Source organism: Eurosta solidaginis, chromosome 1 (assembly GCF_040869045.1).
Source record: "Eurosta solidaginis isolate ZX-2024a chromosome 1, ASM4086904v1, whole genome shotgun sequence".
Lineage (NCBI taxonomy): Eukaryota > Metazoa > Arthropoda > Insecta > Diptera > Tephritidae > Eurosta > Eurosta solidaginis.
Genome location: NC_090319.1, coordinates 32126871 through 32150868, shown reverse-complemented (window position 1 = coordinate 32150868; position 23998 = coordinate 32126871). Strand labels below are relative to the sequence as shown.

General features: G+C 36.4%; 1 protein-coding gene across 1 annotated transcript; it reads left to right on the top strand.

The window, feature by feature from the left end:
• Positions 1-2806: 2806 nt before the first annotated feature.
• Positions 2807-22524, top strand: LOC137250984 (zinc finger protein hangover-like). Its single transcript, XM_067784799.1, has 3 exons — positions 2807-3136; positions 3197-4338; positions 9112-22524. Exons 2-3 carry the CDS (start codon positions 3217-3219, stop codon positions 12847-12849), a joined length of 4860 nt encoding a protein of 1619 aa, XP_067640900.1. The 5' UTR covers positions 2807-3136; positions 3197-3216; the 3' UTR covers positions 12850-22524.
• Positions 22525-23998: the final 1474 nt, after the last annotated feature.

Below are 23998 nucleotides of genomic sequence, written 5' to 3'. Positions count from 1 at the left end.
GATAAAGTTGTAGAACTGAGGCATTGTTAAATAAAGGGCTAATAAAGCTTCCTTAAGGGCTAATCAATGGTGACTTATAACCATCAAACCATAACCAGATAAAACAGCTGATGGAACCTACCTTATGGAAATCAATGTAATCGATTAATGGTGCCATACCATAACGCTAACGCCATAACCATACCATAGCCAACCAATTGGTTTTTGTTTTTCGGCATATCCATAACCTAAAAATATTTGAGTTGTTGAATTAATTAACTGTTTGTGTATTTTATTTGTTGTTTTGGATACGTTTTGACTAAGAGACTTATTTTTTGTGGGATATGTTTGTAATTTTTTGCGTTTTCTTCATTTTTATGAAATTTTCACGATTTTTAGGTTAAGGCACCATTAATCGATCACATTGGAGATGGATATGGATATGTGTATGGTCATAGTAGTAGGCGTTAGGGTTAAGGAAGTTTAATTTGGCCTTTAACCCTAACGCCATAGTCGTAACTATACCCACATTAATAACCATCTCCAATCCATCAGATTAATGGTGCCTTAATACCTAAAAATCGTGAAAATTTCATAAAAATGCAAAAAAAACGCAAACAATTGCGAACATATTCCACAAAAAATAAGTCATAGCGTATCCAAAGCAATGAATAAAATCTAAAAAAAGTTATTAAATTCACCAACTCAAATATTTTTAGGTTATGGATATGGCGAGAAACCAAAAACCAATTGGTTGGCTATGGTATGGTTATGGCGTTAGCGCTATGGTATGGCACCATTAATCGATTACATTGATTTGCATAAGGTAGGTTCGATCAGCTGTTTTATCTGGTTATGGTTTTATGGTTATAAGTCACCATTAATTGGCCCTTAATAATAAGCCAAGCCCACAAATCATCTACCCAGATTGCGCAATCACAAGTTCAAAATTGCTTCGCTCTGCGTATTACGTCACAGTTGACTGCTTGAATAAAAGAGAAAAAACAAGAGCTAAAGGTAAATGAGGTATGAATTGCCCATAAAAAACAGCTAATCTTTTGTTTACACGCCCAATGCGCAATCTTCTGTGTGTGATTTGTGAGCCAAACCTCCATACCATTCGGTTCATGCGCTTTTGGGGTAATTCTTTACTTTAACTCACAACTGCTAAACCTCGTCCAAAAATATAGGGAGAGGTGTCAAAAGACGCGATTTGAACCCGGGGCCACTAATCCGAAAGCGGAAATTAAAAATTTTATTTCTGTCAAAAATATTTCCAAAAAAAAAAAAAATGGCCCCGGAACGCTCCGAAACCGGGGGTGGGATCTATAGTATTTTTGCGCAGAACACCTTTTTGCATTGGCGGCCTTCGGTGGCGCTTATAAAAAATTATCCTTGGTGGATCCAACACCGGTTTGGAGACCAAAACTATGTCCGCGCAAAACGGTATTACCCACAGTTTTTTTTTATGGGTTCATCAAAATTTCAACAACCACATGAAAATTTTCAATTTTGTTTCCAAATATCTCCGGAATTAAAATTGTATCAGTGACAAAAATATTGGGCAATAATTTTATCTCGTGCAATTTTTGGAAAGAACGACAATTGTCGCTATTGTCTCTTCTATAAAACAGGTCCACAGTCTTGTTATTTTTTAAAAGGAAAATAATTTGAGGCAGGCTTTAGACCTAGAACCATCTCTAGGGTGTTATCTGTGAACTGAAGCACGAAATCATTGTAAATCTTCGCTTTTATTAAATTTTTATAGTGAGATATCCTGGGTCGATTTTTCGATAGGGTTTGGGCTCAGGAAAAAAAGTTCCACTACGCACATCCAAAAAAATAGTTTTCGAGCCTGCGAAATTTCATTTTTTTTTATTTTTATCGACTTTAATTTTTAAGTTTTTTTTCATGTTGAAAATTTTCATTTAATTGTAAAATTTTCATGTATACCCTGCCCGACCCGAAAATATCCGCTAAAAACTGTTATCGCCAACGTTTTTGGCGGACATTTTTGGGTCGGATAGGGTTTACATATGAAAATTTTTTTAGTTGGTCATGAAAAAAACCTCATAAATTAAAGTCGAAAAAAGTCAAAAGATATGAAATGTCCTAGGCTCGAAAATTATTTGGTAAAAGTATAGTTGAGGGGTCTACTGCTAATACGCTACCAAAAATATCGAAAGAGGTATCAAACGACGCGTCATGACAGCAGTATTAATAATCCGAAACCGGAAAATAAAAATTTTAACTCGTTCAAAAGATATTAACGAAAACCCGAAAAAAGACCCACGGGTATCTCCGAAACCGGGGGTGGTATCCATAGTATTTTTGCGCAGAACACCTTTCTGCGTTGGCGGCCTTCGGTCGCGCTTATAAAAAGTCCACTCCGGTTTGGAGACCAAAACTCCGCACAAAAAACTTATGTTCACAATTTTTTTTGTGGGCACAACAACATTTCAACAACCACATGAAAATCGCCAACTTCAACTGATAATATCTTGGACAGAGATAACATTTTTCTACTCCGCCTTCGGATTATTGTTCTCGAGATTAATACGCGTCTTTTGACACCTCTCTCGATATTTTTTGATTAGCAGTGTCAAGCTGTCGTAAAAATTACCCCTTTTTTCCTGAGCCCAAATCCTACCGAAAAATCGATGGCTTGATATCGGTTAACTTTCGTGCATACAAATTGACCCAGGTAAAAACATGGTTTAGTATAAGGAGATGATTCGTTTTTTGTGGGTGTCCCGGTATTTTCGGCGTGCATTGAACGAACGCTCAGGTTAGTCATTCATACGGTGGGCTTCATTGAACGTACTCATTGTCAACCAAGCGAAAAATGGTGGCTATTTCTTTTTCTTGTCAGGGTTGAGCGAAAGGTTTGCATTTTACTTTGTTTAAAATCGAATGTTTTCATGCATACCTAAACATTTTAAATGATAATTAAATAAGTGCTATGTGTTAGTCGATTTAAGTGCTGTGTTAAAATGTTGGCGAGTTTATAAAAGAAAACGAACTGTGGGCAGGCACTGCCATTAAAAGTCTGGAATAAAGAGGAAGGGCAATAGACAAGAAGCAGCGTAAAATATAAGACAAAAGTGAAAAGTCTGCTTGTTAAAATTTTCGGATGTACTTCCATTAACAACCAACTGTAAATGATTAAATTAAATTTTATAAACATATACCTATTGAAGTCATATCAATATTGTAGATAACTCAAACAAATGTAAAATGGATCACCTACAATTCATGTTTTCATCTAACGAGTATACTATGGATGATGCTGAAACTACAGCAAATGGTAGCAATGAAAAAGAAAATACGAAAGTTAAGAACGAACCTGAAGAAATAGCAGATGACGCTGCCGATGATAGCTTTTTAATGCCGGAAACTTTATTACAACAAACTACAACTACACGAGATATAGGTGATGGCGAAGGAGAAGATGATAATACAATATTTAACTTTGGTATTGAACCAACTAATGTGTCCAAGCAACAAATTGCACCTATCCCTATTAAAACATCTGGCAACAAAACTGCACAAGATGCATTCATTAACTATGACCTGGCTATAACCTATATATGTCCAGCATGTGGTATTGAATTTGATAAGCAAACAGCTTGGAAAAGTCACATAAATACTGTGCATGAATATAATACACGACGGGGATTAAACTTTGTGCCAATAGACAAACTATATCACAGATGTCTAGAATGCAGTAAACCCATTGCTATGCATGCTATGGAAAATTTACTTAAACACAAATTTACACATTTACCACACCGTTGCACAAAGTGTAAAATTTGTCATCGTCTATATAAATATCGTCAAGATTTGATAATCCATTTACGTTTGATTCATCGCTCAGAAGTTGTTGCATTGATGGAAAGCGTAAATAACGAGCTATTTAATGTAAATCTTCCAAATAACAATGCTACGACGTCTACAACACCATCACTGTCTAATGCAGATTTGGCAATAGGAGATATCAAAAGTAATGCAGTTGATATATATGAAAATACCTACGATAGTGTAGAAGTCCGAAATGAAGCAATTGATCAAGATGAAGCAGATAACGATGGTTTACTAGAACCAAAACTAAATAAATCTAAATCGATTTTGGAAGATGTGCTTAGCCGCAACTCATCGCGCGAACAACAGGCTGAAAATGGTAGAGAGATAAAATGTAAAAACTTCATACAATATGATTGTCCAGTATGCAGCATACACTTCAGTAACAAAAATAATTGGGTTGAGCATGCACAAGAAATGCATAATTTTGGCTCAATAAGTGGTCTTGGATTTCGGAGGGGTTTACAGAATAATGTGGAATGTATCGAATGTAACAGAGTAAGTAATTTCAGCTAGTGAACCCATATACATCATATTAGGGTGGCTCATTAGTGAACGACTTTAAAGTTTCTAAATTACTTACTTAATTGGCGCTTAACCGTCTAAACGGTTATGGCCGACCAACAAGGCGCGCCAGTCGCTTTTCGCTCCGCCAACCGGTGCCAATTGGTCACACCAAGGGAGTTTAAATCGTTTTCCACCTGGTCCTTCCAACGGAGTGGGGCCGCCCTCTGCCTCTGCTTCCATAGGCGGGTTCCGATAGAAACACTTTCTTGGCCTGAGCATCATCTTTCATTCGCATAACATGGCCTAGCCAGCGCAGCCGCTGCGTTTTAATTCGCTGGACTATGTGGATGTCTGCGTATTGCTCTTACAGATCATTATTAAATCTTCTGCGGTACTTGCCATCGTCAACCCGTAGATGTCCATAAATCTTTCGAAGAATTTTTCTCTCGAACACTCCCAAAACCGCTTCATCTGCTGTTGTCATGGTCCATGCTTCTGCCCCATATAGCAGGACGGGTACGATAAGTGACTTGTAGAGTATGATTTTCGATCCCCGAGGGAGGAATTTAGTTTTCAATTGCCTACCTAGTCCAAAGTAGCATTTATTGGCAAGATAAAATCCTCGCTGGTGCTGGTTCCCAAATAAACGAAGTCTTTTACTATTTCGAAATTAGCGTGGTTGCCAAGGCGCGTATGCGCTGACTCTTTCCTTGATGAAAGCAGGTACTTCGTTTTGTCCTCATTCGCCATCAAACCCATCTTTTCCGCGTTTTCCAGTTTGGAGTAAGCAGAACTAACAGCGGGGGTGTTTGTTGATATCAATGTCATCAGCATATGCCAGTAATTGCACGCTTTTATAGAATATTGTTCCAGTACGGTTAAGTTCCGCAGCTAGTATAATTTTCTCCAGCATCAAATTAAAGAAATCGCACGAAAGGGTCACCCTGTCTGAAACCTCGTTTAGTTTCGAACGGTTCGGAGAGGTCCATCCCATTTCTGACTGAGCTGATGGTGTTGCTCAACGTCATTTTGCACAGCCGCATAAGTTTTGCGGGGAAACCAAACTCAGACATAGCGGCATGTAGGCAGCTCCTTTTCGTGCTGTTGCAGGCGGCTTTAAAATCAACGAAGAGGTTATGTGTGTCGATTTTCTTTTCACGGGGTTTTTCCAAGATTTGGCGCATTGTGATAATCTGGTCGATGGTAGATTTACCAGTTCTGAAGCCTTACTGATAAGGGCCAATCAGCCGGTTTTCGGTGGGCTTCAATCTTTCGCACAATACACTTGAAAGCACCTTATATATATTATATGTATATTATATGCGATATTAAGAAGGCTGATTCCACGATAGTTGTTGCATTTTGCAGTATCCCCCTTCTTGTGGACTGGGCAAAGAACACTTAGATTCCAATCGTCGGGCATGCACACGTCCGCCCATATTTTGCGAAGAAACTGTGGCATGCGCCTTACCAACTCCTCACCGCCGTACTTGAATAGCTCCGCAGGCAATCCATCAGCGCCCACGGCCTTGTTGTTTTTCAATCTGGTTATTGCTATTTTAACTTCGGCTGACCTCAAATGCATATTGCAAAGAATCATCAGAAAGCATGATGTTCGTTTTTAGCACTGCCTGATTTATTGGCAATCAATATGTTAATTTGCGCATGAACGTTATGTCCTAGAACGTTTAATATGGTCATATTAATCGTTCACGAGATGGTCGGGGTAGTACCTTAATGGTGCTTGTAACTGGAAGGTACCGGATCTATATCCGGCAAAGGGCCATCAACATCGATAACACTCCCCAAAACCTTCGGGGAGTGTCTTTATCGTTAATACAACAACAACCACAACATGGGGCCTGCATATAACTAACCCGTTTCGTCTCATAGAAGGACGAAACATGTCGGTGGCAAGGAACTGATGACCCTATAATCCATGGTGTTATGAGGACCGTGCCGAGCGAATTGCAGCCAGAAGGTATTACAGGCTTTATTTGAACGGACCTTCCCGCCTCGGGAAGTAATAATGGCAATACCCCGCTGCCATAGCGAACGGTTTTTTATCCTGAATTTTAAAATTAGACCACTGAGCCCGCCTTGTCGGCAGGTGCTCAAACCACTAAGATAAACGCAAAAACTTCAATAATAAGGACGGGTGAGAAAGAAGGACGATGGCGTCGCATTCAGGCGAAGACGAAATCGCTATCAGCGATGGTTCAAACGCGGATGACTTTGATAGTGGGCTGTCGGTGCGCTCGGTAAAGAAACGGTCTGCCAACCCGAACAAAGAACTAACGTTTTGACAGGAACGAGACATGCAGCTTAGGAGAAGCCTCTTGCCGGGCAGCATAATTAAATATGCAGCGCTTGGGTCAGTGGTCGAGCATTTGGCATTTGCCCGTTTAAGAATATCGAATAGAGTTCCCTGACCAAAGACTTTGCAACCGCATCGAGAAGGAAGAAGCTCCGAGAGGTCCAATGCCCAAAAAGCAATAGTTTCCCCAGCGGGTTAGGGGGCTTAGAATATACCTGCGGCAGGTATGCCTGTCATAAGAGGCGACCAAAATACGCAAATGATGCGAGGGGTTGTCAGAGCAATTTATAGATTCTCCTACCCAATTATCACCTACCCGTGACCAATCCTATTTCTTTAGCAGCTGAGGCTCTGGCGATCCAGAGTTCCTCATGGATCTAAGGTGTGCGGTTGGACGACCTAGAAGGTTCAATTTGGTCATATTAAATTGTTCTCGAGATGGTCGGGCTTCTACCTTAAAGGTGCTTGTTACCGGAACGTGCCGGACCTATATGCGGCAAAGGACCATGAACATCGCTGCAACAAAAAACACACTACAACAACAACAACCATGAACATCGGTAACACTCCTCAAAAGGGAAATAGTAGGATTAAAAGTAAAGAGGAGAAGGCGAATGCTAAAGGGAGGTAACAACCAGACTCTAGCTTCCTCGATGGTACTAAAGGGAGCTAACGCCGAGACTGCGGAAGACGCACGAAGCTGTGGAGCAGTCCTTGACTGTGGCACTTGTAAACTGCAGCAACCCTTATGGGCATATGTCTATCAAAAGGAGGAGATCCGTAAAAGAGAACTGATTAGTATCAATATCAAAAGTATGCATAATGCAGCGAATAAAACGCTACCACGCTTCGTGTTGCACACACATCTTGGAGAATTTCCTGTGGCACTGGAAGAATTTATATGCGCTATAGAAAGAGGGTCCTAAGGACAATAACCCTAATACAGTAAATGCAGGGAAGATAGAAAAGCACCCGAGAACCTAAAAGTAGCGGAAAATAACAAGTGCGTATGTGCAGCGGTGGAGACTTGGCAGACAATCAGATCAATAGATATGACAATCTTAACAATTACCACGATGTGCTCAAAGCAGGGAGGTAGAAAGGGCACCGATAAGCTGGAAGTAGCGCCACTGCCGTGGGTATAGCCGTAGAGGCGCAGATGTTGGAAGTGGACATCCAGCTCAAGGATGGTGGAAGTCTTACAAATAACCACAAAACGATACGAGCAGGGAGGTAGCGACGGGCCTCCAGAAACTGAACTCAGCAAAAAAAAATCCATTGCGTGAGCGCAGTGCTGCGAGTCTTACACATAAACCTTCCACATAGTAAAGTGACGAAGAGTGGGCTCCTTCTGATTATTGAAGAGTTGGTTTATGTGGCGCATATACAGGAGCCATGGCTCTCGCCTGGAGAAAAGGTTTCTGGACTTATCTCGAGCGGATTCAGCGGAGGATTCGCCACGGGTAGGTGGGGTTGATAATTTGGTTTGAGAAGCTATAAATTGCGCTATTAGAAGGGTACCGCATTACGACCCCTTGAACCATTTGGGTATTTTAGTCGCCCCTTACGACAGGCATACCTTCGCTTGTATATTCTGGGCCCCATTACCGCTGGGGTTAGAGACTAGTCCCTTTTTAACACGCTTATATTAGATTCGCTTGTATGTATGCTTGTTTGTAGCTCTCTAGGCTAGTCGCGCAAAGGAGAGTTAAATAACTCGCCACAAAACGAGTTGTGCTTAATAGCGGAGACACGAACATCTGTGATACGGGGCTATCAATATAAATATCTAAGTGGATTGTAGATACTAAAACGTATTTGCTTGTTTTTTAGTTTTTTAAACTATATTTATATTATTTGTTATATACTACAGAGTAGTATACAGGTGGCTAAGAGGTGTAGCGGGTCAGGGGTTCAGAATATACCCGCTGTAGGTATGCCTGTCGTAAGAGGCGACTAAAATACCAGATTCAAGGGGCTGTGTAGCGCAACCCTTCAGGTTGCCAACGCAGTATACATCTTCTCCAAACCCAATTGTCAACCTCACCTATCCGCGGCGAATCCTGTTTCACTAACAGATGACGCTCTGGCGACCCCAAGCTCCTTATGGTACTTGCGGGTGGGGACGGAGGGATGGCCTGAAGGTTTAATGTGGCCATATAAATCGTTCCCGAGATGGTCGGGCTAGCATCTTAATGGTGCTGTGTTGCCGGAGCGTACTGGATCTGTATCCGGCAAAGGACCATCACATCGATAACACTCCCCAAAACCTTCGGGGAGCAACCGTATCGCTACAACAACAACAACAACAGCATATGTTAGCGCAACGTCAAGTAATATGCTTGATATCAAATTGAGCTCTGAGCATGATATATCAGGCGGTGTGCGATTTGTAAACAAATCACCCATATTTTAAATTCTAACTTCTACTACTTCTCTCTATTTAGGTTATGCCCGATAAATCAATTGAACAATTGCAGTTACATAAATTCTCTCATCTTCCATGTAAAACATGGGTACGCTGTAAGATTTGTTCACGTTCATTTAGCAATCAAAGAGATGTTATTTCGCATATAATTAATCAGCATCGAGTTGAAAATGAGGACGGAGACAACGAAGATGCCGCTGGTAATAGCAACACTCTCTTCTCTGCCCGATCAAATAATTATAGTGAAGCAAACGATGGACTTCAAATAGATGATGGATTTAAAAGTGAAATACGTGATATTTATGAGTCGCGTATTGACTATTTATGTCCAAAATGTGGGGAAGAATTTCTTGAAAGAAAATATTGGCGAAAGCATATTCACGACCATCAGTATAACGATCTGCAAACACTTTGTTTTGTTGTTTTGAATGAACACCAATTACAATGCCGTTTATGTGGCAAAATTATAACAAATGCTTATGGCGTACAAAATGCACAACAACATTATTTCACACATTTGCCACATAAAGCATATATACGTTGTCGTTTATGCCGCAAAGCATATACAGATCGAAAAGGTTTAGTTAAACATTTACGTAAAGTTCATCACGTCAACAGATTGGCTTTTAATGCAGCAACAACAGCATCAGGTATCATTGGTGGAAAAGCCGAAAAAAGGCCACGGTCACTATCACCAATACCGCCAACACAATCATTCCAACAAAGCTTATCTACCAATGAACCAAAAACGAAAATGCCATGTACAACAACACCAGTAAAAGAAATCGTACGTCACAATGGTATTACCTATGAGATTAAATTCATAGAAGAAGATGATAATGATGATGATGGCGCAATGGATGATAATAGTACGCCCACCACATTAAACAGTTTCGGCAGAAATTCTGATAATTTTGGAATGACCGATAATCGTCATGTATGCCCTGATTGTTATTCTACCTTCAGTACATACAAAGCACTACAAAAACATACACGAGAACAACATGATTTTAAGAAGCCGACGCAGCCATATGTTTGCACTTTATGCTATTGCACATTTGAATCCTCAGGTTCATTACATGATCATAAAGACAAACATCACGGAAAGACGGAAAACTTACTGAATAAAGTGGATGATAATGACAATGGTGACGATGTCAATGATAACAATGATGACGATTTGCTATTAGTACCCACTGGCAACGAAGCTGATGTTAAGCCCAGCGCAGGTACAACGGGTTCAGTAAATATCGAACAATACTTCTGTTATATGTGTCCTGCTTGTGGTGTGGAATTTAAATCACAATACGAATGGCGACGTCATATTAATGAGATTCATTATTTCGATCGACGTTATGAATTAAACTTTCGACAAATTGATAAATATCATTTCCAGTGTTTGGAATGTAAAGATATTGTTAATAGTGCTAAACTAAAAGGTCTTCAAGATCATAAATTTCGCCATTTGCCGTATAAGTTATATATAAAATGTCGCCTATGCAGCACTTGTTATAACCATAAACCTAATATGTTAACGCATTTGCGCATACGTCATAATTTGGCAGATCCACGTGAAGAACGCATTTGTAGCCCACCTATAATACCAGAAACACATTTAAATACTGTCAGCAAAAATACAACCAATATGAATACACCATACCATTACTATAACGATTATAAACCCTCAAATATGGAGACAAATCATAATGCCGTTGATCATGAATCGATTACCTATCATTGTCCACAATGTAATAATCCATTTGATACACATGCTTCATGGCGTCAACATATTGTTACCGCACACGATCTTAATAGCAGACGTGGTTTGAATTTCCGTCAGTTAGATGCTCATCATTACATTTGCTTAGAATGTTATAAACGCGTTACCGTCACACATACAAAAGGTGCAATTGGTCAATTGCAATCACATAAATTCCGTCATTTACCATATAAATCATTTACTTGCACCGGTTGTTATCAACTTTTTGTACGTAAACAAATGTTTTTCAAACATCTTAATCGTGCAACCAATAGATGTCCCTTATTAGGTAATGAACGTGTACCGAACTATAATACAAATGCAAAAATAAAAGCTGTTGGTGGTGCACAAATGAGTTTAGCACGTCCCAACAATGTCGATGTACCCACTATCAGACCTCCAAATCCTCTCAACTTTTCAATAACATCAAATGAAAAGTGTCCATACATTATACAATGTCCACAATGTGGTGTTAAGTTTGAGAAATGGACACCATGGCGTTATCACATTGAAAAAGTGCATGCGCTGCATACTATGGAATCGTTTAATTTCATAAAAATTAATGATCATTTACATATTTGTAGACAATGCAAGGAGCGTGTCACTGGTGCCAATTTCATTAATCTTCAAACACATCGTTTTAAACATCTACCATATGGCACGTACCTCCATTGTCGTTTCTGCGATGTAAGATATTATTACATGATTAATATAATTAAGCATATGAAACAAAAGCACCCAAATCATGGTTTGAAAGAACTGGAGTTGCAATTACAGAGTAAAGAGCATGAATTTGCCGACTCAACGCCAATCGCCAGCATCGATTTGGATGTTGATAAAGATGATGAGATAATGGATATGGGTAAAGTGGACGATTACAAAGACAATCATAATGATAGTCCTCTTGAAGTCGCTGAAAATAATGAAAACGCTGTCAAAGAAAATGTTGCTGAACAAAATAAAAGCGATGCGCCACCACCACCTAAGGCTAATGAATTTCCTACTGGTGGACAAAGTAGTTGTGACTCCGTTACAAAATCTACATACACAATACAGTGTCCACAATGTGGTGTTAAGTATGATAATTGGGAACATTGGCGTGAACATATTGCAGCTGAACATTCATTAAATAAACACGAGATGTTGAATTTTACGAAGATAAATGATCGTTTACAGGAGTGTAATGAGTGTAAAGAACGTTTAACAGATACATCCCTATTTAAATTACAAACTCATAAATTCAAGCATTTGCCCTATGGCACTTATTTGCTTTGTCGACATTGTGATGAAAAGTTTTATTATACCGTACACATTATAAGGCATATTAAATTACAACATCCAGAACAAGTTACTCAACAGCAGGATACGTCGCCAAACAGCGGAATGCGTGAAGTTTTGACACCTGTTATAAATGAAATGAAAAACAAGGAGGAAGTAGCATCAGCACAAGTAGAAGAAGATAATACGAGGGCGGATGACGAAGATCCTCTTTTAAATGAGGCAATGGGTGTAGATGCTGAAGGTGGCGTTGATGATGACGACGACGACGATGATGATTTAGAGGATGATGTTGGTGGTGACATTAACAATATAGTTAATGATGACGATGACGATGAAGATGATGATGATGATGATGATGATGATGATGATGATGATATTGATGATGATGATGATGATGATGACGATGACGTTGAGAATAATGATAGTGGTCAAAACGTTATAGCACCAATAGCTGCTGATGTTACTGAAAACATTAATGCTTTCAAAAACATTGATAATGATGTAGATGACGACGATGATGATGATGATGACGATGTTGATGATGATGTGGATGATGATGGTGTTGATGATGATGAAGATGAAGACGACATTGATGATGATAACGAAATTGAAACTTATGGTAACGAAAATGCTGCTGACAGTGAAAATACCAATAATACGGAGGATTGCCAAGTTGCAAGCGAAGAGCCTGATGATGAACAGTTTGTTCTGGGTTAAGCATATTATTATTAATATTTAATTAAGGAAATATTATACACATACATGCATATGAATATCAGTTTGTAGTGCTCAGATGAGTACTCGTATGTTCATAGAGTAGCGTATTTAAAATACAGTTAGTGTCTGTCGAAATGGTGCAGTGTTATATTTTTATTTTACAAATATTTTATTTGAATTTTTAAAACATTATGGGCTTTGATAAAACATAAATATGTGCATTTCACTTTATAAGAACACGATTAATTGCAGCTGTGGACATGAAACATATTTAATCAGTTATATTAATTCGTTTTTTTTTTCGTTGAGTTTAAGAAAAGCCTAATGAATTGCTTAAAAAAACTATGCAAGCCAATTTCTAAAGCATTTTCATAGAAATTTGACAAGTCGTAAGTTGTTTAAACATTTTCATTAAATTTAAAAATTTACCGGGATTTTTTTGCATCAGTTTGAATATGCAGTTTTGCAGTATAATTAATTCTAAACTAACAAAGCACATAGTTTAAATCTCTGGTCAAAAAATTTAAAAAACCAGTCCGATCTTAATGATAATTTAAACTTGTATTTTGCACAAAACTGCGCTTTCCAAATGTTTCTTAAAATTTCCAGTAAGTTTCGAAATTTCATTAAAATTTTCAACACCTTACGAATTTTCAATTTTTTTTCGAAAATATTTTTGAAATTGGCTTATATAATCTTCTGTACACAATTCATCCAAGTTTTTTTCATATATTAACGTAAACACTTAAAAAAATAATATATCTGATTAAATAAGTCAATTACTTTGCTGTTATTTTAGTGCTCTCAACTGTACTTACTTACTTAATTGGCGCTTAACCGTTTAAATGGTTATGGCTGTCCAACATGGCGCGCCAGTCGCTCCTTCTCTCTGCGAACCGGAGCGAATTTGTCACACCAAGGGAGTTTAAATCGTTTTCCACCTGGTCCTTCCAACGGAGTGGGGGCCGCACTCTACCTCTACTTCCATAGGCAGGTTCCGATAAAAACACTTTCTTGGCCGGAGCGTCATCTTTCATTCTTCTCAACTGTAATGCAAATAAATATTTTCAAACCTCACATTTCATTTCAAATCTTAATATTACCTTGAAATACTTTGCCTAGACATCGAAAGAAATTAAGTTATGCCGGAAATTAAGTTGTCCGCAAAAATTAAGTGCAAAAGTTCCGTCTTTTTTTTTGTAAATTTTGATTGAAAAAAAAAGATTTCACAGGCTTTCTGTTTTTGTTTTTGTAATATTAATTAAATAATTAGTTAAAAATAAAAACTTCATTAAGAGCAATATTTTTAAAGCTTCAAAGAAAATGTGCCGCTTTGACTGACAGTAACTGTATAATTTATAATTAAAGTAAATTTTTTTTATAATTTTACGAACACTCATAATTTTAATACCATATTTATTAAGCAAATTCACAACTTGGGAGATCACTGCGGTATTGTTTTACTATTCGAATAACCGAGTTTTGAAAAGCTCAAGTTCGAAAATCAGAAAATACTCTGTTTTTACACTTACATATATATGGATGTTTCGAACATATCTATGTGTTATTCCCAGCACGGATTCAAAATCTCAACATTGTTTTATTTATAAAATTAAGAAACAGAATTTTGATATTGAGTCAGAAAATCATGCATTCAGTATGGCCGGCTTAGTGAAACATTGGCCTATACGTGTATTGTGTGCGCGCACAAAGATAATTTATCTCGCGAAATGGTTCAAGAATAACCTGTTTCAATATTCGGTTGAAAAACGGCATATACACTTTGAAAACATAGTAGTATCTCCTTATATATTCAATATATTTTCAATTAAAGTCTGAGATAGATTGTTTTATATTCTTAGTTTGGGACTTTTTATGTTCCTAAATGGTATATTCTTCAAACATTCATTGGGATGCGTCGTTTTTGGTATTGAAGGCAGAGATAGGGCGACCTTTCATTTCCCATATGTTGAGTTATATATTTAAATTTTTTCTAATTTATTTTGTTAAATGGTGTAGGATAAATACAAATTTTCTTAATATAAAAGTTCGCAGCATATGTAAGATAGCAATCATTGAATAGCATTTTATAGCATTAGAGTATAGCACGCATGCATTCTATGCTAATTTAAGTGAACAAAGAAGATTTTTGTGAGTTACCACAATATAAATTTTTAACGTAGGCTTAATACTTTTCCTTAAATGTTACTAAAGGTAAAATGCTTCATGCAAGCTTTCACGCACAGGAGTTTTCGCCAAATTTTCAAGTACTCATCACAATTTAACATGTTTGTCAGAAATCCTTTTGGATTTGGATAAATTTTAATCGAAACTTACTTTACACCATGTAACAAGTTTCAGCTAAGTGTTACAGTTTCTAAATCCAATATTTTTTGCAAACTTTTTGAAGAACTTTGAAATTTATTCTTTTGTCAGATTATCTTGTAAGATGAAATGCAAAGTTTCAACACAATTTATTCAAATCGGAAATTAATGATTTAGCATTGTACGATTTAAGATGAAGCATCAAAAAATAAATACAACTGTGTAACGGAATTTTTTGGAGCGCAATAAAAGGACCCTGATCAATATAAATCAATGTCTTCATATAAATATATAACCAATTGAAAATAGACATGTTCGAAATGTTTATATAAACGGATGTGCGGTTTTCAAAAACAATTTAAATTTTGAAGCCACATCTCACGATTTGTTTATTGATGTTCTAGTAAACGCATTTAATTTTTTCACTTACATTCTGTTACTGTTCAAGGCTACACGAATTGAAATCGAAAAATTTCATCGATTTGGAATTGAAAAAGAACATTTTTCAAAAAAAAAAATTGTTTCGAATGCAATACAATAACATACCTGAGAATTTCTTTTAATGTCAAAATTTTTCTTTTAAAAATTTTGTTTAAGACACCTATGAATCCGCGATCGAAATGTGTTTTGAAAAGTGAAACACGTTTTAAATTTTTTAAATCTATTTGAACCTTTTTCAGTTTATATTCTGAAAGTTGCAATTCATATTCAGAAAATTACAATTCATACTCAAAAAATCCATTTCATATTCAGAAAATTACATTTGATTTTCAGAAATTGGCAATTCATATGCAGAAAATTACAATTCGTATTCAAAAAATCCATTTTATATTCAGAATGCTACAATTGATATTCATAAAGTTCCAACTCATATTCAGAATTGCCATTTCATGTTCAGAAAATTACATTTGATTTTCAGAAATTGGCAGTTCATATTCAGATATCCATTTCATATTCAGAAAGTTACAATTAATATTTAGAAAAATACATTTCATATTCAGAAAAATACAATAAATATTGTAGTATTTTAAATAAAATAAAAACCCTAAGAGCATCTTCATAAAGGGCCAATTAATGGTGACTTATAACCATAAAACCGTAACCAGATAAAACAGCTGATCGAACCTACGTTATAGAAATCAATGTAATCGATTAAGGGCGAATTAATGGTGACTTATAACCATAAAGCCATAACCAGATAAAACAGCTGATCGAACCTACCTTATGGAAATCAATGTAATCGATTAATGGTGCCATATCATAACGCTAAGTCCAGAATCATACCATAGCCAACCAATTGGTTTTTGGTTTCTCGCCATATCCATAACTTAAAAATATTTGAGTTGGTGAATTTAATAACTTATTGTATATTTTATTCGTTGTTTTGGATACGTTATGACTAAGAGAATTATTTTTTGTGGAATATGTTTGTAATTTTTTAGCGTTTTCTTCATTTTTATGAAATTTTCACGATTTTTAGGTTAAAGCACCATTACTCGATGACATTGGAGCTGGTTATGGATATGGGTATGGTTACGACTATGGCGTTAGGGTTAAGGAAGTTTAATTTGCACTTTAATAATAATAACGCTCACGCCATAACCATACCATAGCCAACCAATTGGTTTTTGGTTTCTCGCCATATCCATAACATAAAAATATTTGAGTTGGTGAATTTAATAACTTTTTTTAGATTTTATTCTTTGTTTTGGATACGTTATGACTAAGAGACTTAGTTTTTGTGTAACATGTTTGCAATTTTTTGTGCTTTCTTAATTTTTATGAAATTTTCACGATTTTTAGGTTAAGGCACCATTAATCGATCACATTGGAGATGGTTATGGATATGGGTATGGTTACGACTATGGCGTTAGGGTTAAGGAAGTTTAATTGGCCCTTAATTTGTAACTTTATGCAGTGAAACATTTTTTTATTAACTAAAATAATTTGTTATAATTTCAAAACTTCACTAAACCCTTAAAGGCTGAGCAATGCAGCACGTAAATTGCTAGAACACAAAAAGAAAGAATGAAATGTAAAATATAGCGCAATGTTGCATCAACTTTGTCAAAAGTTGAACATACGTATATACAATTGTGAGCATGAAAATGACAACAAAAATGATAAACAAAATTGTATGAAACCGATTTCGGTAACGTTTTCGAAAATTCGAGTGTCTAATAGAAGTTTGAAATTTTTAAATTGATTTTTGATAAATATTTTTTGACTACGCAGTTTTGTAGTCCAATCAATTGCAATCTAAGACCACGTTTACACATGCCCTAGACTACAATACATCGTCAATAGATAATCTAAGCGTTTACATATTTTCCATCCCTAGTAACTAGATTATTTTCATGTTTCTCTTTGATTTTGTGCTTCCAATTAGAGATAACACTCTAGACGTGGAACTTTTTCTATAAAAAAAAATCCGCATCTCTAAAATTTGATCATAATTACCGACTATCGAAGAGAAAAATTTGGGAAATCTAGTTATATAATTATCGATTGGGAGTTAAGTACGAAAATGAAGATAATCTCGTTATATGTAAACTAGGTCTAACAAAGTTTGAAGTTTACAGTCTCAATATTTGCAAAATTTTTGGTTGAGATTTTCTCTTCCACATAAAAAAATAAATTATACACACTTTGCATTTAAGACAATCTCAAATATATTTTGAGAAAAAGTTTTGGAATTTTCAAAAGTTAAAAATTTTTTTTTTGTGTGAAAACGTTTCAGAATTTGATTTCGATAGCTTCCGTTTCACAAAAGAGCATCTCTATCAGTCTAGGAAGCGTACTAAATATTCCACGCTCTCTAGACCAAATCAGAACGAATAGGAGTATTCTCTCTGTCTAGAATATATAGAAAATGTGAAAAGTTTTACTGTTAATATGCTTTGGCACGATTTATGTGCATAAATATTGATAAATATTGATTGAGAATGCAGTAAAACATGCAATTTTATTGAAAAATAGTGGATAGTGACTCATACATTGGTTAATGACTCATATCTTTATGGCAGCTTGAACCTTAGACAGAAAAAAATACACGAAAAATCCTGCTATTCTGGCATGGCCCTATTATCACGCTTCTACAGTGAATATTTCTCAAGGTATGTTGAGAAAAAGTATACCCCCAAAGTCTGCAGTGAGTGGTAGGTGTTTAATTTTTTACGTTTGTGGGACGTCAATGCTAAAAAGGTACAGAATGTGTACAGGCAACGGACAAAAGAACTCTCATAACTACTGGCTAACCTGCAGAGCTACAAGGCAATATTCTCCCTAAAAAATTATTTTACAATTCCCGCCTCAAGCGTTACGCTTGAATTATACAATAAATAAAAAATGTGAACTTGTAGCCAATTTATCACCATTCAATTTCATAAAAATTGCGTTCAAGTATGTTAAACTCTTTAGAAATTGCGGTGTCGGTTTGTAAGGACCTTCTTTGGGCAATCAATTGACAAACTGAGCTAACGTACGGACACTTAAGAAGGCTATATTCCCTGGCTTTGTATACTTCGATCCACGTTTCTTTCACCAAAGCAATTCGAAAAACTTATTAAAAATATTCTTTTCGAGGTAATAGTCTAGTTGAGGGGTCGATTGCTAATACGCTACCAAAAATATCGAGAGAGGTGTCAAAAGACGCGTATTAATCTCGAGAACAATAATCCGAAGGCGGAAAAGAAAAATTTTACCTCTGTCCGGAGATATTTGCAGTTGAAGTTGGCGATTTCCATGTGGTTGTTGTTGTGTTCGTACCCACAAAAAAAATTGTGTATCACCGTGGCGGTAGCCACGGTTATACCACACACCCGGACTTGGCATGGCGTAGCCCAGGGTTATTTTTTATAAGCGCGGCCGAAGGCCGCCAACTCAGAAAGGTGTTCTGCGCAAAAATACTTGGGATCCGACCCCCGGTTTCGGAGGTACCCGCGGGTCTTTTTCCGGTTTTTCGTTAATATCTTTTGAACGAGTTAATATTTTTATTTTCCGCCTTCGGATTATTAATACTGATGACAATACGCGTCGTTTGACACCTCTCTCGATATTTTTGGTAGCGTATTAGCAGTCGACCCCTCAACTAGACTATTACCCTTTTCTAGGCTGATTTTCGTGTTAAAATATTTCCAACGTATGCGGCTCATTTTTTTTTTTTTATTATTTGATATAACTATGGAAGTAATTTAGTCGTATCCTTTAATATGAAATCCATCAAAATTAGAAAAATTCGTAACATTTGTCAATCTGGTAGGTTGTTTTGGTGAAACTGTCATTGTCCCCGCAAAAGTCAGGTGGCTAACGTCACACTTAATGGAACTACCTCCATTTTTTGTATCATGGTTTCTACATTTTATATATTTGAATATAAAATTTATAAATGTGACAAAAATGTTGAGACTGAAATTTCAATTAAAAAACAAACATTTCCTGTGCGGGACAGTTTTGTAAACTTACTACTACGTACTATATACATTTCGTATTTAACTTTTAGCTCTACATGCATGATCAGATGGAAAGGACATTGTAAATTTTACCAAGTAGCGCAACTAACAGCTGATCGGTGAAAATTCGCACATTCACACGCACAGTTCTCGACTCAGTTTCAAAACAAAACTTTAGATTATTTAATTCAAATTTTAAACTGGGATAATCCTTACAAATTTATGCATACAGAATATATACGGCGTTTTTGTTGTTATTAAAACAATAGTTTTATTTATATTAAAGCTTTTATCATTTTTTTTTTTAACTTTGAAAAAACTCCGAACACCATTCCTTCATTATATGACATTCGACTGCCTAGTCCACTGCCTTCCACTCTATTCGCAACATAACCTCTACTTAAGCTGCCAAACTATATAGTAAACAATGGGAAAGGAGCTGTGTAAATGACGAGTTCTCTGAGTGTTGTATATTTGGTCTAAAAAACGTGGAATATTTGCTACATTTACTACGTTTCCTAAATTGAGAGCATCGTGCAAATATTTTATGCATTCGAAATGATTGATCAAATTTTCTGAAAATTGAATAATGTAAACAGTTGTGCGATAATTGCATGCAACCAAACCAGCCATTGTGAATTCATACAAGTGGCGCATTTTTGATAAAAACGGTCACGATAGTAAACAGCCTCGATCACCTGTTCAATCGCTGTTCGATTACTTAAATCATTTGCTCAATAGTGTTCTTCAAACATTTTTGTAGACGACTGGTATATTGCATTATTTACCTATTTTAAGATTTTTGCTTATCTGGAGCTCACATTTAATCTATTAACTAGATTTTAGAAATGAATATAATTATATAGTCTGATTTTCGGTATACACATTTAAAAGAAAAGCTGATTTGAAACACAAATGGGCAATTAATGGCACTCCAATTTAATAATCGCGAGTAAAAAACAATCCTTTCTTCCATTCTCTGGCCATTCGCGACAGCCATTCTCCCTGTCAGCTATTATTTGACAGGTAGGTACGGCAATGGAAGAATAGAAAGATTTTTCACTTGTATGAATTCACAATACAAACCAGACATCTTATAAATTCATAAAATTTTTGATACCAGACTATTTGCCTCCCCTATTGTAATTGCAAACTGGTGTAGTATTTTTACACAATACGCCAAAAAATGATACAGCTTTGCATTTGCTACGTCATGGCAAATACGCAACATCAAAAACCGTAGTTTATGTTTTCAATTTTGAATGGCAAATTAACAACTGTCAAAACAAACCAAAATATACAAAGGAAAAATTTAAAACGAAAATTTTATTAATTTTTTTGGATACGTTATGACTAAGAGACTTATTTTTTGTGGAATATGTATGTAATTTTTTGCATTTTCTTCATTTTTATGAAATTTTCACGATTCTTAGGTTAAGGAACCATTAATCGATTACATTAGAGATGGTTATGGATATGGGTATGGTTACGACTATGGCGTTAGGGTTAAGGAAGTTTAATTGGCCCTTAAACATCCTGTCAGGCAGTTTACGGATAAGATAGCACACTTGTTTTATCCACAATGATAGCAACTTTTCCAACACCAAATACACAAAATTCTGAACTCCCTAACTTGGGAGTATAAGGGTACTTTTTGGTACTTTTGGTAATTTCTGCCCCATTTTAACAGACAGAAGCTTCGAATTGCAAACAATGCTTACATATATTACAAAACATGTTGTCTAAAAAAATCGTAGAGATCGGTCATATATATAACTTATATCACATGTTTGCAACGCATCAACAAAAATAAACAACGGTTTTTGAGGTTGCGTATTTGCCATGACGTAGCAAATGCAAAGCCGTATATAATTTTTTGGAGGATGCAATGCTAAATATCTATTGCTTTTGGAACGCAACCCACAAAGCATGTTTTTTGATACAAATTGTGTGGTATATTTACAGGCGCGCATCAACAGAGCCTAGTTACATTGGATTTTTAGCAGCGCTTTATTTAACAATGCCTCCGCTGTTCACTACTACTTACTTACTTAATAGTTTTACTTAATTATTTTTCTATTTTCTTCAAGTGGCATTTCATTTATTCAAATAATTTTAAAAAAAATCGCCCAATGTAAACGGGTGACTAAACTTCTTTATACCAATTCTTGTCATGCAACTGAAATTGAATAAAAAATTTAACAATGTCTAAATAACTACGAAGCTGTCGGGTAACGGAAAATTCTTCTTTTTTAATTCAAAATTCTGTTTCAGTATTGCTGTCACTATTTATAAATTTTCTATTCAAATATACATGGGTGTGAGTGTTGAAAACTTTTGACAGTGAAATGGAATTCTATCTAGTAACACACTTTCTGCGGTTTCTATGATTGTTTTTTATTCAAATGTTTACTGAAAATTAAAATGAGATTTGCTATATTCGTATTCATATGTATTATTTGCCCTAAATATTACTCCTCTTCTTAAGTAATCTACATTTTAAATTTATATCAAAAACAATTATTTAATTGTATGTATACATTTTCTAGTAAGCACCTCAAACAAAAAAAAAAAAAATTATTTAATAATCAATTTTTGGATCTTAAATTATGTAATTATATTATAAAATACAAAAACACACAAAATATTTACAAGTATGCATACATGCATACATCATTGAATGTAATTGTAACATTTGTTTACATAGTGCTAAATAAGAAAATATTTAAATCCGGTAATAGCGAAAAGAACAAAATTATTCAACTCATAAGCTAAGCATCTCTTGAACAAGACCAGCATATAAATACATATACATATAAAAATCTTTAGTCCCATATTAAGTATGTATGCATATGTATGTAGAAGTATTCAATAAAATATACTACATATGTATAAACAATACTTACTTACTTACTTAATTGACGCTTAACCGTCTAAACGGTTATGGCCGTCCAACAAGGCGCGCCAGTCGCTCCTTCGCTCCGCCAACCGGCGCCAATTGGTCACACCAAGGGAGTTTAAATCGTTTTCCACCTGGTCCTTCCAACGGAGTGGGGGCCGCCCTCTACCTCTGCTTCCATAGGCGGGTTCCGATAGAAACACTTTCTTGGCCGGAGCATCATCTTTCATTCGCATAACATGGCCTAGCCAGCGCAGCCGCTGCGTTTTAATTCGCTGGACTATGTTGATGTCTGCGTATAGCTCGTACAGCTCATCATTAAATCTTCTTCGGTACTCGCCATCGCCAACGCGTAGAGGTCCATAAATCTTTCGAAGAACTTTTCTCTCGAACACTCCCAAAGCCGCTTCATCTGCTGTTGTCATGGTCCATGCTTCTGCCCCATATAGCAGGACGGGTACGATAAGTGACTTGTAGAGTATGATTTTCGTTCGCCGAGAGAGGACTTTACTTTTAAACAACACAGTGCACTTAAACCCCGTGTCCGGGTTGTATTCTGATCTTGGGACCTGCCACATAAACACCTCTACCAATGAATAAACAGAACAAGTTTCGGATGAGATCCGCTGTTTCTGATGACGAAATTTTATGGACTTATGGCATTTTATATAAGAAAAGTCGCTCTGCCTCGAAAAAAGACCGCTATCTACGGGCGTAGTAACTCGTAGTATATGGGAACGCTATTGGGCCGCGATGCATAAAAAGATTATCCTGCTTAAAAGAAAGAAACGCGCTGCGGAACGGCGTGAGTACTAAGGCATACAGACTTGGGCTGAGAGGAATTATGCCCGAAAGTTCTCCCAAAAAACTTGGCGGATTATAGAGTTTCAAGATTGGCCCAAATTCCTAAAAAAAAAGTGTAATCGACGTACAGGATAGGTTAACTTACATTTTTCTTCATGCTAGATAGCAACAACAACAACCGAATAGAAATATCACGAGTAAAACCGGAAAATGACTCACTACCCGCTGTTCAAACATCTAAGCGAAGAATTCAAGGTGGTCAGTCTCAATCCACAGGAAAGGCGATTCCACAAACCACGCTTATTACCGCGTAATGTAAGCTGCGCGTCGCGGATATAATCTCCGAGCGTACAAGAAACACACTTGAGGAACTGCAGGCCTGTCAAAACACCGCGCTCAGAACTGCCACGGGAACTAAACTCGCAGTTGCGAGAAGCAATCTAGCTCAACTACTGTAATAGGCTAAACTCTTTCTTATACCGAATCATCTCCTACATATCCAATGTATGTCTCGTTGTAACTTGTCCTCACCAACCATCTTTTCAATTACAATGTGCGACCAACGCCTTTGAACCCATATTTCTTTGGTTTAACCCTGTTGAAACTGCAATTTTCCGCTCACGGGAGAGGATATTGATGACAATTTGTGAGCGATCGCACCTATTGGTTG

Excerpts from the sequence above, each read along its gene's own strand:
- LOC137250984 (XM_067784799.1), top strand. The coding sequence starts at position 3,217 with ATGGATCACCTACAATTCATGTTTTCATCTAACGAGTATACTATGGAT. Across the intron at positions 4,339-9,111 it reads AATGTATCGAATGTAACAGA|GTTATGCCCGATAAATCAAT; the intron begins GTAAGTAATTTC and ends CTCTCTATTTAG.